Source organism: Chiloscyllium punctatum, chromosome 5, assembly GCF_047496795.1.
Source record: "Chiloscyllium punctatum isolate Juve2018m chromosome 5, sChiPun1.3, whole genome shotgun sequence".
In the NCBI taxonomy this organism is placed as follows: domain Eukaryota; kingdom Metazoa; phylum Chordata; class Chondrichthyes; order Orectolobiformes; family Hemiscylliidae; genus Chiloscyllium; species Chiloscyllium punctatum.
The window spans coordinates 35,698,630-35,717,175 of record NC_092743.1 but is presented as its reverse complement, the minus strand read 5'-3'; the positions used below and the strand labels follow the sequence as shown (position 1 = coordinate 35,717,175).

Here is an 18,546-nt window from a genome sequence, read left to right as displayed (position 1 = left end):
AGAGTGAAGACATGCCTCAGGAATGGATAGGACACACAGCTTAATATTCCAGGTTACAAATACTAGAGCATGGATAGAAAGGAGGGCAAGAAAGAAGGAGTGGCATTTTTGATAAGGGATAACATTATGACTATGTTTAGGGAGGATATTCCTGGGAATGTGTCCAGGGAAGTTATTTGGGTGGAACTGAAATAAGAAAGGGATGGTCACTTTACTGATGTTGTATGATAGTTCACGGGAAGTTGAGAAACAAACTTGTAAGGAGATCACAGTTATCGGTGTCAGAGGGTGGTGGTAATGGTAGGGGATTTTAACTTTCCAAACAGAGACTGGGACTACCATACTGTTAAGCGTTTAGATGGAGAGGAATTTGTTAAATGTGTATAACAATTTTCTCTGATTCAGTATATGAATGTATTGACTAGAGAAGGTGCAAACCTGACCTACTCTTGGGAAATAAGACAGTGCAAGTGACTGAGGTGTCAGTGGGGGTGCACTTTGGGGACAGTGATCACAATTCTATCAGTTTTTAAGTAGTGATAGAAAACCTTTAGACAGGATCTAAAAGTTCAAGTTCTAAATTGGAAGTAAGCCAATTTTGACAGTATTAGGCAAGACCTTTCAAAAGTTGATTGGGGCGGACGTTCGCAGGTGAAAGGGACGGCTATAAAATGAGAAGCCTTCAAAAATGAGATAAGGAATGTCCAGAGACAGTATGTTCCTGTTAGGGTGAAAAGGCAAAGCTGGTAGGTGTAAGGAATGCTGGATGACTAGAGAAATTGAAGTCTTGGTCAAGAAAAAGGAGGAAACATATGTCAGGTATAGACAGCTTGAGATTGAGGGATTCCTTGGAAGAGTATAAAGGCAGTAGGAGTATACTTAAGAGGGAAATCAGGAGAGCAAAAGGGGACATGATAAAGCTTTGGCAAATAGGGTTAAGGAGAATTCAGGGGGATTTTATAAATACATTCAGGTCAAAAGAGTAACTAGGGAGCGAATGGGGCACCTCAAAGATTAGCAAGGCAGCCTGTGTGTGGAACTGCAGGAGACTGGAGAGATACTAACCAAGTATTTTACATTAGTGATTACTGTGGAGAAGGACATGGAACATAGAATGTGAGCGAATAGATATGGATTTTTCTCAAGATATCACTATTACAGAGGTGGTGGTACTGGATGTCTTAAAATGCATAAAGGTGGATAAATCCCCAGGACTTGATCAGGTGTACCCGAGAACTCTGGAAAGCAAGGGAAGTGATCGCTGGGCCCCTTGCTGAGATATTTGGATCATTAATAGTCACAGGTGAGGTGCCGGATGACTGGAGTTTGGCAAATGTGGTGCCACTGTTTAAGAAAGGTGGGAAGGAAAAGCCAGGGAACCATAGACCGGTGAACCGGACATCAGTGATGGGCAAGTTGTTGGAGGGAATCTTGTGGGACAGGATGTGCATGTATTTGGACAGGCAAGGACTGATTAGGATAGTCAACACAGCTTTGTGCATGGGAAACTGAGTCTCACTAACTTAATTGAGTTTTTTGAAGTAACAAAGAGGATTCAGAGGGCAGAACAGTGGAAGTGATCCATATGGACTTCAGTAAGGCATTCGACAAAGCTCCTCACAGTAGACTGGCTAGCAAGGTTGGATCTCGTGGAATACAGGGAGAACTAGCCATTGGGATACAGAACTAGCTCGAAGGCAGAAGACAGAGGGTCGTGGTGGAGGTTTGCCTTTCAGACTGGAGGCCTGTGACCAGTGAAGTACCATAAGGATCAGTGCTGGGCCCATTGCTTTTTATCATTTATAAAAGTGATTTGGATGTGAACGTAGGATATAGTTAGAAAGTTTGCAGATGACACCAAAATTGAAAGTGTACTGGATAGTGAAGGAGGTTACCTTAGATTGCAGTGGGATCTTGATCAGATGGGCCAATGGGCTGAGGAGTGGCAGATGGAGTTTAATTTGGATAAATGTGAGGTGCTGTATTTTGGAAAGGCGAATCAGGGCAGGACTTATACACGTAAAGGTAACATTGTGGGGAGTGTTGCTGAACAAAGCGACCTTGGAAGCTCAGGTCTATAGTTCCATGAAAGGAGAGTCGTAGCTCGATAGGACAGTGAAGAACCCATTTGGTATGCTTTTTTTAAATTGGTCAGAGCACTGAGAACAGGAGTTGGGAGGTCATGTTGTGGTTGTACTGGACATTGGTGGAATATTGTGTGCAATTCTGATCTCCCTCTTATTGGAAGGATATTATGAAACTTGAAAGGGTTCAGAAAAGATTTACAAAGATGTTGCCAGGGTTGAAGGATTTAAGCTGTAGGGAGAGGCTGAATAGGCTTCGGGCTGTTTTCTCTGGAACAGAGACTGAGGGATGACCTTATAGAGGTTTATAAAACCATGAGGGGTATGGCTAGGATAAATAAACAGGGCTTAGAGGGATATAGGCCAAGTGCTGGCAAATGGGACTACATTATTTTAGGATATCTGGTCAGCATGGACGAGTTGGACTGAAGGGTCTGCTTCTATGCTGTACATCTCTAGGACTCTAATTGAACATAGTAAGGATGCTATGTTTGTTTGGAAGTATTGAAGGTACTAAATAGTCTTGGCAAGGTGGATGTGGAAAGGATGTTTCCTTTTATGTAGTCAGAGTGATGCAGCATGGAAACTGGTTCATTGGCCCACAGCATCTATGTCAATGAACAAACATTAAATTATACTAACATTATTTATCTGCATTTGATTCAAAGCCTATGTCCTTGCATTTAAGTTCCTGTCTAACGTTTTCAATGTTGCAAGACTACCTGCCTCCATCATCCTCTCAGACAGTGCATTCCAGATCTTATCCTCTGGCTACATCTAAATTAGTTACTTCTCACTGGACTCTGACTCACTCATTTTAAACAGTTCTGCCATGGGGAAAGATTCTCTCAATCTACGCCTTTCACAAATTTTGTATACCTTAACCACACCCTCCTTTGTTCCAGGAAAAAACAAACCCAGCCTATCCAGTCTCTCATCATAAGCTTTTCAGGCAACTTTCTGGTGAAACTTCTCTGCACACTCTCCAGTGTAATCAGGTGCTTCTGATTATGGAGGGACCAAAACTGCACACAATATTCCATCTGCAGCTTAACCAATGTTTATAGAACTCCAGAAAAGCTTCCTTGCAAGGATCCGGTGTGCCTTCTTTGCCAACCTATCTATTCGGACTGACACCTTTAGGGAACTACAGAACTGTACATCAAATCCCTTTGTTCCTCAGCACACCCTAAGGCATACCATTCATTTTATATATCCTTCCCTTATTACACCTCCCAAAATGCATTACCTTACTCTTATCAGGATTAAATTCCTATTGCCATTGTTAAGACTGAGTCCAGCATTACATGGCACTGTTTTAAAAAAAAACTTATAATGCCCTTTTTAAGATAGAAATGAGGACAGCGAATTCTTTTAAGGTGGAGGTAGACAGTTTTATTAGGCAGGAAAAATATCGAGGGTTATCAGGAGTAGTTGGAAATGTGGAACTCAAAACACAATAAATCAGCCATTATCTAATGGACAAAGCAGGCTTGAGGGGCTGAATGACCTATTTCTGCTAGAAATTTGTAATTTTACATGTTTGTATTCTTTGGACTATGAGGTTTCAGTGGTACTGAAAATGCTCACTAGGTGGCACCTAGGGTCCATTGGACAGATTAGTGAAAGAGCACTAAAATCATTGAAATGAATATAATTTAGAGAAACTGTCATCATTAACTCTATCGTTCTATCCTGGCTCTAATTAACCACAATTCTCTCTAATTTTCACAGAACATTTTTTTCAATAATGTATTAATTCAATTTGTTTCAATATTACTACTGAATCTGCTTTCACCATTATTTCAGGTTACTAAAATTCAACTTCCCCTTTCACTTGTTCAAGGCCATTACATTTCTATCTTTCCTCAGTTCTGATGAAGGGTCATCATAAAACAATGACTCTACTTGGCACAGATACGGTCTGACCAATTGAGTATTTCCAGAATTTTGTTTTTATTTCAAACTGCCATGATCTGCAGTATTTAACCTTTCATAAGATGCAGTCAAAGTCACCTTACACACAAGATAAATTTTAGCACTTCAAAATATCAAATAGCCCCTGACTTAAACAATGATTATAGACGGCTTAGAAATGCTATTATGCTGAATTTAGTATGTTAATAAGCTGCAGGAATAACAGGAATTAAACACATAATTAGCTGAACTCTAAACAGCTTCTTCCAACACCATTCTGCTCTAGTGTGGTTTATAGCCATCTCTTTGGTTCTAAAGACTGCTCTTTGGCAAATTCTGGGAAGACAGGGTTTTCTGCTGATAGCAAATTGTTGCTTTTTGAGGACTTGGAAACAGAAATAACTATAAAATTCTCTGAAGTACACATAAGTGTGTGATTGGTTATCACTCAAAAATGACAATTTCCAATTCATCTGTGGCTTTTTATAAAAAGTTGCAGTAGTCAAGTTACAAACTACGCAATAATTTGCAACCATCAAAAACATCCAGATCTGCAATGGGATCTCTCATACTAACAATGAATTTGTCCAACAATTTAAAGTGAAAAATCACTAAATCATCTCGAAGAATTGCATAAAATTATACAAAGTTTTATACAGACAAAAGGGGGATACATTAAAATTGACCAAACATGCAGTCAGAGTGTTTATGGAAGCTTTAATAATGGAAGAAATGCAGGAGAGGCAAGAAGGTTCAAGGAGAAAATCCAAAACAGCGAAGGCACAGCTACCAATTATGAGATAGAGGGGTTGCACAAGTGGCTGTTTAGGGATGTAACTTACAACAAGGATTTGTAGTGAAGGGTGAAGTAAATAACTAGTTCTGGATGTAGGTTTGCTCGCTGAGCTGGAAGGTTCATTTTCAGATGTTTCATCAACATATTAGGGAACATCTTCAGTGAGCATCCGGATGAAGCACTGATGATTCCTGCTTTCTATTTACAGAAGAACCTCGATTATCCGAATACCAATTATCCGCAAACCGGATTATCCGAAGTTGATCTCAAGGTCCCGATAGAAACATTACAAAGATCTGTTTCAACTCTGATCATGTCTTTTGTTTACAGAAACGATGATTAAAAACAAACTCGGCTCTCAAATAATGCTGCCGAGAAATGTCCTAGACAGTCCAGGCACCGTCTCCAAATAACTGACCTACCCTTCCTCGCTATCCCGACACTTTCCCTGGTGCTCTACACAGGGTGTATCCTAAACCCCTTTCCTCTTCCCCAGATAATCTTTCCAACATTGTCCTGTAGGTGAAACCGGTCAAAACCTTGCAGTAAAAAGTTGCATGTGTGCGCTCTATTTGGAGACGTACCCCACAAAGGCAGCAGCAGTCTTACAGTCGGTGTCCAGTCCAGCTGTAAGGGGTCAGATGCTGGGTGGGGGTGGACTGGACAAATGGGGGGGTGGGCAATATTGGATGGGTTTAGGGCAGGAGACAGTGTTGGTCAGGGTGGGGGCAGGGTCTTGCGCACACACTGTGCTTTTGCGTACTTTCCTGGGAGCAGACTTCATAGAAACCCCCCGGAGGAAAATCAATTAACCAAATAATCAATTATCTGAACGAAATACTGCCTGCTCATCTCATTCGGATAATCAAGATTCCCTATGTGTTTGGGTTTCCTTGGTTTAGTGATGTCATTTCCTGTTTTTTTTCAGGGAGTGGTAAATGGGGTCCAAGTAAATGTGTTTGCTGATAGAGTTCCGGTTGGAATGCCATGCTTCTAGGAATGCTCGTGTGTCTCTGTTTGACTTGCCTTAGGATGGATGTGTTGTCCCAGTCGAAGTGGTGTCCTTCCTCATCTGTATGTAAGGACATTAGTGAGAGAGGTTCATTTTGTTTTGTGGCTAGTTGATGTTCATGTATCCTAGTGGCTAGTTTTCTGCCTGTTTGTCGCAGTTCTTACACGGTATTTTGTAAATGACATTAGTTTTGCTTGTTGCCTGTATAGGCTCATTAGCTGCTGTTTTACTGTGTTGGTGGGTTTGTGGGCTACCATGATGCCAAGGTGTCTGAGTAGTCAGGCAGTCATTTCGGAGATATCTTTGATATATGGGAGAGTGGTTAGGGTTTCTGGATGCATTTTGTCTGCTTGTTTGGGTTTGTTGCTGAGAAATCGGCAAACTGCATTCATTGGGTACCCATTCTTTTTGAATGCAGAGTATAGGTGATTTGCCTCTGCTCTGTGTAGTTCCTCTGTGCTGCAGTGTGGTGGTTCGTTGAAATAATGTTCTGATGCAGCTTTGTTTGTGGACGTTGGGATGACTGCTTCTGTAGTTCACTATTTGGTCTGTATGTGTTGTTTTCCTGTGGATGCTGGTTTGAAATTCCACATTGGCTGATCACTCTACTGTGATATCTAGGAATGGCAGTTTGTTGTTTACAAAATACTGTGCAAGAACTGTAACAAACTAGATTGGACAAACAGGCAGAAAACTAGCCACTAGGGTACATAGAACAATACAGCGCAGAACAGGCCCTTTGGCCTTTGATGTTGCACCGACCTGTGAACTAATCTAAACCCATCCCCCTACACTATCCCATCATCATCCATGTGCTTAAGCAAGGATTGTTTAAAAGCCTCTAATGTAGATGATCAACAACTAGACAAAATGAAATGACCTTCTCCCAAAGTATCTTTACATATAGATAAGGACAGACACCACTTTGACTGGGACAACACATCCATTCTAAGGCAAGCCAAACAAAGACACACATGAGAATTCCTAGAAGCATGGCATTCCAACCAGAACTCATCAACAAACATTGACTTGGACCCCATTTACAACCCCCGAGAAAAAGAACAGGAAATGACACCACCATCCCAAGGAAAACTAAACATATAATAGAAAGCAGGAAACATCAGCAATGCTTTGTCTGAAGGCTCACTGAAGATGTTACCTAGGTTCTTCTGCAGCTGTACAGGGCCCTGGTGAGACCATACCTGGAGTACTGTGTGCAGTTCTGGTCTCCAAATTGGAGGAAAGACATTCTGGCTATTGAGGGAGTGCAGCGTAGGTGCACGAGGTCAATTCCTGGAATGGCGGGGCTACCTTACGCCAAAAGACTGGAGTGACTAGGCTTGTATACCCTTGAGTTTAGAAGACGGAGAGGGGATCTGATTGAGACATAAGATTATTAAAGGATTGGACACTCTGGAGGCAGGAAACATGTTTCCACTGATGGGTGAGTGCCGAACCAGAGGACACAGCTTAAAAATACGGGGTAGACCATTTAGGACAGAGTGTGGTGGCTGTGTGGAATGCTCTGCCCCAGAGGGCAGTGGAGGTCCTGTCTCTGGATTCATTTAAGAAAGAGTTGGATAGAGCTCTCAAGGATAGTGGAATCATGGGTTATGGAGATAAGGCAGGAACAGGATACTGATTAAGGATGATTAGCCATGATCATATTGAATGGTGGTACAGGCTCGAAGGACAGAATGGCCTACTCCTGCACCTATTGTCTATTGTATGGTGACAAAACGTCTGAAAATGAACCTTCCAGCTCAGCGAGCAAACCTACATCCAGAACCTCAACCTGAGTTACAAACCTTCTCAAAACTCGCAAATAACTCTAGTCAATGTCTACCAGAGGAGACTGCACTTCATCTGGCACTTGGTCAAGCAACAGCAGCATGGGGATCAGAGATCGCGGTGAAACAGAATTCATTAATATCATGGCCCACTTGTACTATGACAATTTTCATATGATACCATCAAGATCATAGAATCCCTACAGTGTGGAAACAGGCCCTTCGACCCAACAAGTCCACTCCGACCCTCCAAAGAGTAACCCATTCAGACCCATTCCCCTATACTATTATTCTAGGTTTACACCTTACTAATGCACCTGACCTACACATCCCTGAACACCATAGGCAATTAGATCCTAGTTGACTATCAGTAACGATTTAGACTGGCATGCCACACCACGGCTGGTTATTTAAGGGTGCAGCCTAATGAAAGCAGGCCCACCAAGTTAACCGAACAGACGTTGTAGATAAACTGTAATTGGCCATAAGAGAGTGTGGAAAAAAATTTGATGAAAGTCAAGAGACATCCTCCACTGTGGTCACAGTTAGAAGATATAACGTGTGACTTCACATAGGGTTGTTTATATCATAGCAGGGATGGGAACATGATTGGAAATATTCAAGCGTGGCATTGCAAGATAATCTTGGATCTGTACAGTGACAATATTCAAAATAGAGATAACGGAAAGTTATGAATTGGGACATTAAAAAAGTTAATGATATGTTCTTGCAAGAGAGTAATAAAAATTTTGAATTAGAAAAATCAATACAAGAGAACATGATTCAATGATTAATAAATGTAGTGATTGTGCTACTAGTGATCCAGGAGAGTTTAATTTCCACAATACTGGGGAGTTTAAATAATTATAAATAATCTGGTCTATAACACTAGTTTAAATAATGATGGGCATGAAAATACCGTAGCGTTGTGAAACAAAAACAATTTGAATGCCGCAGGGGGAGGAAATCTGTCATCTTTAACTGGTCAGGTCTAAACATGACTCGTGACCCACAGTAATGTGGTGGATTTTGAAATGGTCTGTCAAGTCATGCAGCTGTATTTCAGGCACCAATCACCACCACCTTGAGTTTAGTTACAGGTGATCAATAAATAGTGATTGAACATAAGAAAAAAATGGCATAAAAGAATAATTTCCAATGGTAGCTAGCATGAAAGCCACAAAGGAAGGGTAGGCAGGGAAGTACTTTAATGAGAATTTGGTCAACAGAGCAATAAGACAGGCTCATGGATAAGATCAGTTAGAAGGCAAATAACAAGAGACAGGAGAGAAACTAGAGATAAGGAATTCAAATTCAGAACCAGGCCGGTGTAGTATCTTGGGAGGGATGTGTGGCAATCAGCACAGAAAACTAAAAGTTGGGTCTCAACCTTTACGATAAAGTTCCAGTTACTGTACTCATTAGTTGGAGAATACCAGGGAAGGCAGCTTATGATGGTTACCCCATTCAGCACAGAAGCACAAATATTTAACTTTCTTCTTCTGCATAGATTGTTGAATCGAGTGCTGGCTAGAGACCAAATCCACCATTTAGCCAGTGTTCATTCTCTGAACCCTTCCTTCTCCACCTTTAGCAGCACTGGCTACTGGTTTTGCAGCTCTTTGCTTCTTAATCCCAATCAGAAATCTATGCCAGATATTTGAGAAATAGTCCTTGATAATCAGCAACAAGGACGTGGAACTTGGAGGTGGTCTGTGGGATTCTTTATTCATCCCCAGAACTGCCACATCCCAACCCCCAAATTACCTCACTATCTGCTAATGACTCAACTGCATGCTGAAGAATTTTCTAATACTAATTATGCATTAGTACTTTGAACAAGGAGAACATTATGCTGTGTTTATGCAGGGTTCAGGAAGTGTGGGTCTTTGCAACAGATGGGGAAGGTGGAGGGGATATTCGGCTCATTATTATGACCATTCTTTATTTCAGAATCCTAGGCTGAATCTGGACTTCATTCCATTGCTTGTTACCTTCAAAATACAGTACTAAAAATTCCTGTGGATGCACTGGGGTGATAGGACTTGAAAAATATCTTGCCTCTAACTTCTTTCACCAAACAAGTGAATTTAAAAGAACAAGCAAGCAAGCTGAAAGAGTGTACCAGGCAATGATGAACCATTCTATATGGTGTCATCTATCTGGAGAAAGGTGAGGACTGCAGATGCTGGAGATTAGAGTCGAGAGTGTGGTGCTGAAAAAGCACAGCAGGTCAGGCAGCATCCAAGGAGCCAGAGAATCGACGCTTCAGGCATAAGCCCTTCACAAGAAATGTACCTCATCATTAATATTGGTTCTTCATCTTTGCTTCTCAAATTTAAAAAAATGGTGAGGCTCTAAAAGTTTATAGCTTGGTAATTTTGGTTATTTTACAACAGTTCTGGTATTTATTTTATAGGGTAACTCTATTCAGCACAAAAATCATCACTGACATTCCAGGACAGTACTGAGGAGTTACTACATTATTGGAGTTGCTATTTGTTTGGATGAGATATTAAAACTGAGGGAACTACAGACCTGCTAGTCTTATATCAGCAGTAGAAAAATACTAGAGTCTATAAATGGTGGGATAAATTGACAGCTGGTTGATTATGATCTGATCAGGCATAGTCAGCAGAAATTTGTGAATGGGAACTCATGTTTAGCTAACTTGGAATTTTTGAAGATGTTACTAACAAAATTGATAAACGAGGGGGTGATAAATATAGTGCACTTAGATTTTCAAAAGGTCCTATCAGGAGGCTGGTTAAAAAAAATAAAAACACATGGGAAAGGAGATGATGTACTGGCATGGATTAATGATGGCTGACAGACAGAAACCACTCATTCTTGTATTGACAATTATGACTAGTAGTGCACTGCAAGCATCAGCATTTGGGGTACTAGTTGTTCACAGCATATACCAATAGTTTGGAGTTAGAGATCAAAGTTAGCACTGATAAATTTGCAGATGATATAAAGCTAATTAAAAATGTCTTACATGGAAGGTATAAAGCAGCACTGGCAGGATTTGGACAGGCTTAGAGAATAGGCGATTTTCACAAAAGGTGTTGCTAAAATTGGAGGATTTGAGCTATAGGGTATGGTTAGGCTATGGTTATGGTTATGGTTATTTTTTTCCTGGAGCATCGGAGGTTGAGGGGGTGACCTTATAGAGGTTTATAAGATCATAAGGGGCATGGATAAAGGTGAATAGTCAAGGTGTTTCCCTCAGGGTATAGGAGTCCAAAACTAGGAGGACGTAGGTTTAAAAGTGAGAGGGGAAAGATTTAAAAGGGAAATAAGAGGCAACTTTTCATAGAGAATGGAGTGTGTATGGAATGTGCTGCCAGAGGAAGTGGAGGTGGCTGGTACAATTACAACAGTTAAAAGGCATCTGGATAGGTACATGAAGAGGAAGGATTTAAGAGGGATATGGGCCAAATGCTGTTAAATGGGGCTAGATAAATTTAGGATATCTAGTCAGCATTGATGAGTTGGACTGAAGAGTTTGTTTCCATGCAGTCCAACTCTGCAACTCTATGATTCTGTAATTGCACCTGGAGTAATGTGCGCAGTTTTGGTCTCATTAAAGGTAAGATATTATTGTCAAAAAGGGAAAGCAACAAAAGTGCAGCAGACTAGTTCCAGGATGGCAAAACTGTCCTCTGGAGAGACATTGGGAAAATTGGGTCTATATTCAGGAGCACTCTGAAGATGAGAGTGATCTAATTGAAAGTTACATGACACTTAAAGGGACACACAGGGTAGATACAGACAAGATGTTTTGTCTAATTGCAGAATTTAAAAATAAGGGGGTTGCCAACTGGGTCTGATGGAGAAATTATTTTTACTCAAAACATTGTGAACCTTTGAAATCTCTACTACAGAAGGCTGCAGAAGTTCAGCCTTTGAGTATGGTTACTATACTTCAGATTACCAGTGTAAACAAGGTTAAGGGGATAGAGTGGCATTGAACCATGTGGTCTAATCAACCACGATCACTGATCAGTGGCCAGGCTGGACTGGTTGAGTGTCCTAGTCCGGTTCCTACGACACTCCATCTGCTTGCTTGGCATATAAAATGGCACCATCTACAAGTTCCCCTCCAAGCTACTGACCATCTAGACTTTGAAAGAGTGGCAATCTATTTCCATGTCACTGGGTCAAAAATCCTGGAAAACCAACCTTAATGACTTTGTCGGTCTACCTACACAGCAAATCGACTGTAGTGGTTCAAGCAAACAGTTGTGCACTATCTACTAGAGGGTAACTACAGATGAGCTACAGCTGCGCAAGCATTTAGTGAAGCCCACATCATGTGAATGAATAAAAACAACTACTGATCTGCAATGGAAATATCCCTAGCATCCTAGCCAATACTTATTTCTCAATTAACAAGAGGAAATTATCTAGTCATTCTCACAGCTATTTAAGGAGTTTGCTGTGTGTATATTGGCTACTGTATTTCTTGCATGACAACAGTGACTACACCCCAGAAAGTACTGTATTGGCTATGAAGCACTTTGAGACACCTAGTAGTGGTACACGTGCAAGACTTATCCTCCCTGTGTCCTAGTCTTGCTCTCATGTTATTGTCAGAACAATACTACCTGAACGTTATTACGACACATAAACACAGCTACTAAACCATTAACAACAAATGCTAGAGGTCACAGCAGGTCAAACAGCATCCATGGGGAGAGCAAGCTAAAGTTGAGTCCAGATGATGCTTCAAAGCTGAAGTTTGAACAATTAGCTATCACTGTTACTGCATTGATAAATAGGCCCCTCATATACAGTTTCTCTTCTTTCTAAAGTGCTGAGTAGAACACTGGATGTCCTTTGACCTATGATCTCTAGCATTTGTCGTTAATTGTTCAGTGCATATGTTTATCAACCGTTCTCAGGTAGTGGCTATGAACATCACTCATTCTCTGGTTCTTTGTTTCAGTATTCCAGTAACATGGAATCACTACCTTGGAAAAAAAGATCAATTTGGAGGAAAAATGCCATTGTCTAACTTGGAACATCTATTAAAAAAAATGTAAGGATGTCTCATGTATTCATCACTGCTAGATCCACTGCCACTTAATTTTTTTTGCTCCATTTCACATATTGATTATTGCAAGGAACAGACTACATTCTTTTCTTCATAATTATTTTCAATCCAAGCTTTTCATCTCCTCTTACAATTTAAATTTGTTCTTTTACAACTTCCCTCTTGTACACTTTCATTAGATCACCGCAATGTTGTCCTGGCAAAAAAAAGTGCCAAAATGTCTATAATATGTCCCCATAAAGCAACTATCAGACTCTTGAGATCAACGCTGATATTTTTCCCAAACCACATCTCTGACTGGCTCAATTAGCACAGGTGACCAAAGACGGCAGTAGTCAAAGCACAGTCTTGTGGAAGAACTTTGAAGCTTGAGCTTAATATCTCCCACGTTCCAGACTGATATAGCAACATTGTGCATTTATGTTTGCAATGTTCATGTAAACTCTTACCATTTGATCCTGGTTTCAAACTTTACTACGTTAAATGAAATCAACACAACTTTAAGTGGAGGTTTTACAACACTGAAAGAAATTGCTGAGATCAATGATTATACAGCACAGTATAAAGGACTGCTCATATGCTTTCACAGCAGCAACTACTCGGTCATCTACTTGCTGAGAAGAGAAATCAGAACTGAGAGAAAACAGTATTATTTAATCTGGAGGAAAGTTGCATATGAAGGCTTAGAACAGAGTACACTTGAAAAACTTGATCACTTTTTTGTAAACTAGACAACGAGTATGTCACTTTCACTGCCCCCCCCACCTCCCCCAAGAATTTTTTCTCAAAAAGATCTGTAATTACATCTCTATTAATCCACTTAAATAGTACATCTTGAAAAAAGTCAACTACTTTTCAAATCATTCCTTTTAAATAATAAACATTAATAGATACTAAAAATGTAATTTAAATGATTTTCTCAGCCAAACCTGTGAACTGCAATTCACGAAGTTTACTTTTACAGAACATTTCCCCAACCCTCTATCACCTGCCACAAAGACAGACAAAAGCAGTAACGTTGTGAGGATACCATCATTTCCAAGTTCTTTTCAAAGTGACATATTATCAGTGATTAGGTTTTTCTGATCTCCTCCCAACACCATTAATGAGAACATAACAACACAAAAGGTGGCATCAGATCCAAAAGGCTCGTTACCATGTTTTCAGCTAGTGATGCAAAATAAACACACTCGTGCCAAAATTATCCACACCCTAATAACACGTTAAGAAAAATACTTTAACTCACATCTGGACCCTGTGTAGACTCTTTCACCCGGGGAGACTGTTAAGAAAGAGGAGAAAAAAAATTATGAATACACAAACATGATCATCAATTCAGCATCAAGATAATTACAACACTGATGTATAACAAAAAAGCTAATTGTATTAGGTAAAATAAGTAGTGTTAAAGTTACATCTTAAAATGACTGAACTCAGTCTTATATACAAAAAATGTTTCTATATTACATGCCATTCACTTCCAGCATTTTATGTTCTTTGAGATTCTAAAAACAGTTATTAACAGATTTTTTTCCTCTTTAAGATGCAGGGAGAACAGCAGTAGGAAAAGCATTCTTAGCTTCATTTCCCAGCTTGTACTCATTGATTGGTGCTTTACATTTCATCCTTCCAACATGGAGACCTTTGAAGCATTTTAGCAAGAATACCATCCTACCCCTCTTACAAAAGTAACTTAAAACCTCTCAGCAAGTAGGGAGGGGAAGAGAAGTTTTAGAGTCAGGAACAATGAGGAGTGAGGCAGACTCAGCCAGTTAAAGCAGCAAGAGAAGGGAGGCTTTGGGCTTGAATTTTGACGAGAAGTCAAAGTGGCTTCAATGTAGGGGAAGACAGGATATCTACTGTGAAACACGCAGCCTGCTCTTTCAGCATCGATGCATCTCACTGAACTTAAAAGTTGATTGATATCTTCAAAGCCAAGCAAGACTGTGGGCTCCTCAGACAGCAGGTGGGGCAGCAATGTATGCGCATTTGTCTATTTGCATAACAGAGCTTATCTTGGCTCTCTCGGATTTTGGGCTAAGGACCGCATGTTGTGTGGTAATCAGTATGTTAAAAACAAACCTAAGTACAGGGCTTCCACCCCTCAGTTCGCAATATAGAGAGAGAAAAAAAATCAGGATCCTCATGAACAGTCTCAGCAAAAGATCTGAATATCACGCTGACATCATAGACCACGAACTCTAGCACCATGACATTGACTTTGTTGCTCGAAAACAGAATGTGTGCAGAAGGTCAGCTCAAAGAACAGGATAGTAGATATTCCTTCTCTGGAAAGGTAAATCAGAAGGGGAACACCAACTCTACAGATTTGATTTCATTCTAAAAAGTAGACTTGTTGACCGTCTGTTATTCCACAAGGAATTCATTGAATGCCTGAGTCATGGACTCCCAGTAAACCTAGCGACACTGAATGAACAGGAACTGCAATGTTCATCGTGTCCAAACTACCCTCAAATCCACCATAAATAGCACAGTTTCTCCACCAGGAAATATCATGAGAATGCCTAGGAGATCAGGAGCTACTAAATTGCAAACACAATATATGTCTAAATTGGAACACGACGAAAACTCAAAGACAGCAGGTCCACAGGCAAATGAAGGTCAAGGTCCAACAAAAAGAAACCCTGCGAGTTAAAGAACAGACAGAAGAAAGAGCACAGGAAATCCAGCAGTTCGACAACCATGGTATGTATAGCTTCTTCAGTGCAGTCAAGACCAAGTACTGCCCAAGTCCTCCACGATAATCCTCAACACCGGCACCTCGTAATGATGCATACTCACTTCCTTACTGTACACTCATGGTTGTGTGGCCAAATACCACCTGAACTCCATCTACAAGTTCACTGATGACATCACTGTTGTAGAGTGGATATCCAACAATGAATACAGGAAAGAGGTAGAGTGCTTGGTTGTGTGGTGTAAAGACAACAAACTCTCCCTCAATGTCAGCAAAACTAAAGAGTGATCATCAATTTTGGGAAGCAAGGAGGGCACGCCCCTATCTCCACCAATGAAGCAGAGGCAGAGAATTAGGTTCCTAACAATGTGAACCACTCATGCTGATGCAACGGTCAAGGCAGCACATCTCCTTTTCCCTCAGAAGGCTACTAAAATTTGACATACCCATAAGGACTCTAACTTTTATGGATGCACGATATGAGCATTCTACCCAAACGCATCACAACTTTGCACAGCAATTGCTCTGTCCAGGATCATAAGAAACTCCAGAATTCAGTCCATCACTTGAATCAACCTTCCATCCATTGACTCCATCTTCACTTCTCACTGCCTTGGAAAGGCAGCCAAAGATCCCTCTCATTCTGATTTTTTTCCCCCATCAGGCAGAAGATACAAAAGCTTAAACACAAATACCAAGCGGGTTCAAGCACAGCTTCTTCCCCTATAAAACAGCCCTCTCAAATGTAAAATCTAATGCTGATCTTTATTTTCATGCATCTTCTTGGCAGCTGTAACTTTGCACTCCTTGTTCTGTTCAATCATTTTCTGATCTTTGTAGGTTATGATCTGCCTGTATTGCAAGCAAAACATTTCACTATAATTAGGTACACATGAAATAAATCAAAATCAAATAAATTAAATCAAACCAAGAAGGGATTTTCGCTGCTCCTTGGATGCTGCCTGAACTGCTGTGCGCTTCCAGCACCACTAATCCACACATCTTATAGAGCCAAGACAAGACTGAACTCAACAACATCAACTTGTAATAAGAATCAAGTGAAAATAGTCTCCAATTTAAGTTCTCTTGGCCACATTCCACAGCACTGCTCCAGTCTTCAGGAGGTTGAAAAGGTCATCCAACAGCTAGGAACCAAATGACCACCAAAGCAGACAGAATCCCCACAAAACACTACAGAGTAGCACCCTTGGACAAAAAAAATGTAATCTCATCTGTAATCAGAGTGTTCCAGAATTTACAGCAGTTCTAAGGCAATATTGACCTTTGTGTCCTTGCTCACAAGGAGCTGCACTGAGACAGACCAAAATTACATTAAATTGGTCCATAGTAAACAGCAGATAAACTGTTATTGGAAAAATTTAAAGGATTTTGCAATCAGACACCAGGTATTGAATGACATCAAATGGTAATCTGCACATAAGAACTGTGGCACAGGGTTTAAAACTGTAGAAGAATGGAAAAAAAACCAGGTGGAATTAAAATAATAGCAGTTTCCTAATCCGCTCATAACACTGTAGCATAAAACAGTCTGGTTCCAGTGAACACAAAAACCAATTCAAAACAAACGGGGATTTGTTGATGAATGTCCTTCAGCCTAATTAACTGCATTAGTATGGAATGGAAACCATTAATACCTTCACTTTGAGAAAAGCCGATGATTTTTTTCCCCTTAAATTGTATGCAACACCATGCTGGCCATCTTTTGCACCGGATCAAGGTTTTTAGAACAATGAATTGTTTATTTGAATTTAACTTGCATTTTTTTTTAAATCAAATGGCTTAATGCAGTCAAATGGATTTTATATTATATTATCATTCATTTTGAGCAATAAATCTCATTCTTGTTTCTTTCTTCCTCACAGATAGCTCAATGTATGCAAAATACTCATTCTACTTTTGTGCAGGCTAAGAACAGCTCCTTAAGGCTGGAATTCAGGTGTCCATATTCATGTTGGCATGAACAATACTGCTAGGATTGGAAAGGAACTCTTGCTGAAAAAGTGAAGGAGTATATGGTGGCTTTGCATGATGACTAGTTTGATGATATCCAGAGTGGGAAAGGAAGAGACAGAGTCTACAAGCATAAGATTACAGCAGCAAATAGGGTCAAAAGGGAAATAAAAAATAATTAATGACTCTTCACCAAATAACTGAATTAACAGCATGAATAGACAGGCATGATCTTATAAACTTTCTTTCAATGAGATCAAAGTTAGGAACTAAACATTCAGAGATCTGAGACTTTTCAAAAGAATAGACAGGAAGAGAGGCTGATGGGGTGATCTTGTTAACTTAAAGTAGAACAATGTTCGATTCCAGTCTCAGGTCAGCCTGTGTGGAGTTTGCACATTCTCCCCATGTCTGCTTGAGTTTCCGCTGGTTTGGTTTCCTCCCACATTCCAAAGATGTGCAGCTTAGGTGGATTGACCATGCTAAATTGACCATAGTGTGCAGGCTAGGTGGGGTTAACCATGGAGAATACAGGGGTGGTTCTGGGTGGGATGCTCTTCAGAAGGTCAGTGTGGACTTGATGGACCGAATGCCTCCTTCCACACCGTAGGGATTCTATGAAAAAGTACAATAGCAAGAAATTATAGTGAATTGGATGATGTATAATCCAAATGGCTGGAGGGAAGAAATGACAAGGGGAACATGACATTTCTGAGAATAGTCTTCAGGTTCCCTAAAAATAGCTGCACCATAGGATGGACAATATATCATGAGATAATGTGGCCATTACAACAATTAGACTTTCAAACAAATTATGGGTGACTGTAACCTTCACACTGATGGAAAGAACAGGGTAGTCATCAGGTAGTAGTTAGGACAACTTCTGGAGACAATATGTTGCAGATCCTACTTAGGGATCAGGCTATTTTAAAGTATAAGTGTAATAAAGCAAGGTTAGCAAATGATACCAAAGCAAATAGCCAAAGGAATAGTGACCATAATATAGTAGAACTTAGCATTCTGTTGAGAGCTCAAGAACAACTGAGCAATATCAATAGATGCTAGTCCAACAAGGGATACCCACATTCTGTGAATGAATTTTTTAAAAGTCCTAGAAGATTAGAAAATTGCTTATGTAACACCTTTACTCAAAAATAAAGAATATAGGCCAATTAGCTTAATCATCTGTAATTGAGACATTGAGTCTGTTATAAAG

At 40.2% G+C, this 18,546-nt stretch overlaps 1 protein-coding gene across 3 annotated transcripts in view; it reads right to left on the bottom strand.

Moving 5' to 3' along the window:
* The window catches only part of oxsr1b (oxidative stress responsive kinase 1b), a 178,743-nt gene that overhangs the window by 17,497 nt on the left and 142,700 nt on the right, over positions 1 to 18,546 (bottom strand). For all 3 annotated transcript variants that reach the window (XM_072570027.1, XM_072570026.1, XM_072570028.1), the window contains one exon: positions 13,908 to 13,943. In XM_072570027.1, coding sequence (XP_072426128.1) covers positions 13,908 to 13,943 — 36 coding nt within the window. The remainder of the gene's footprint in view (positions 1 to 13,907; positions 13,944 to 18,546) is intronic.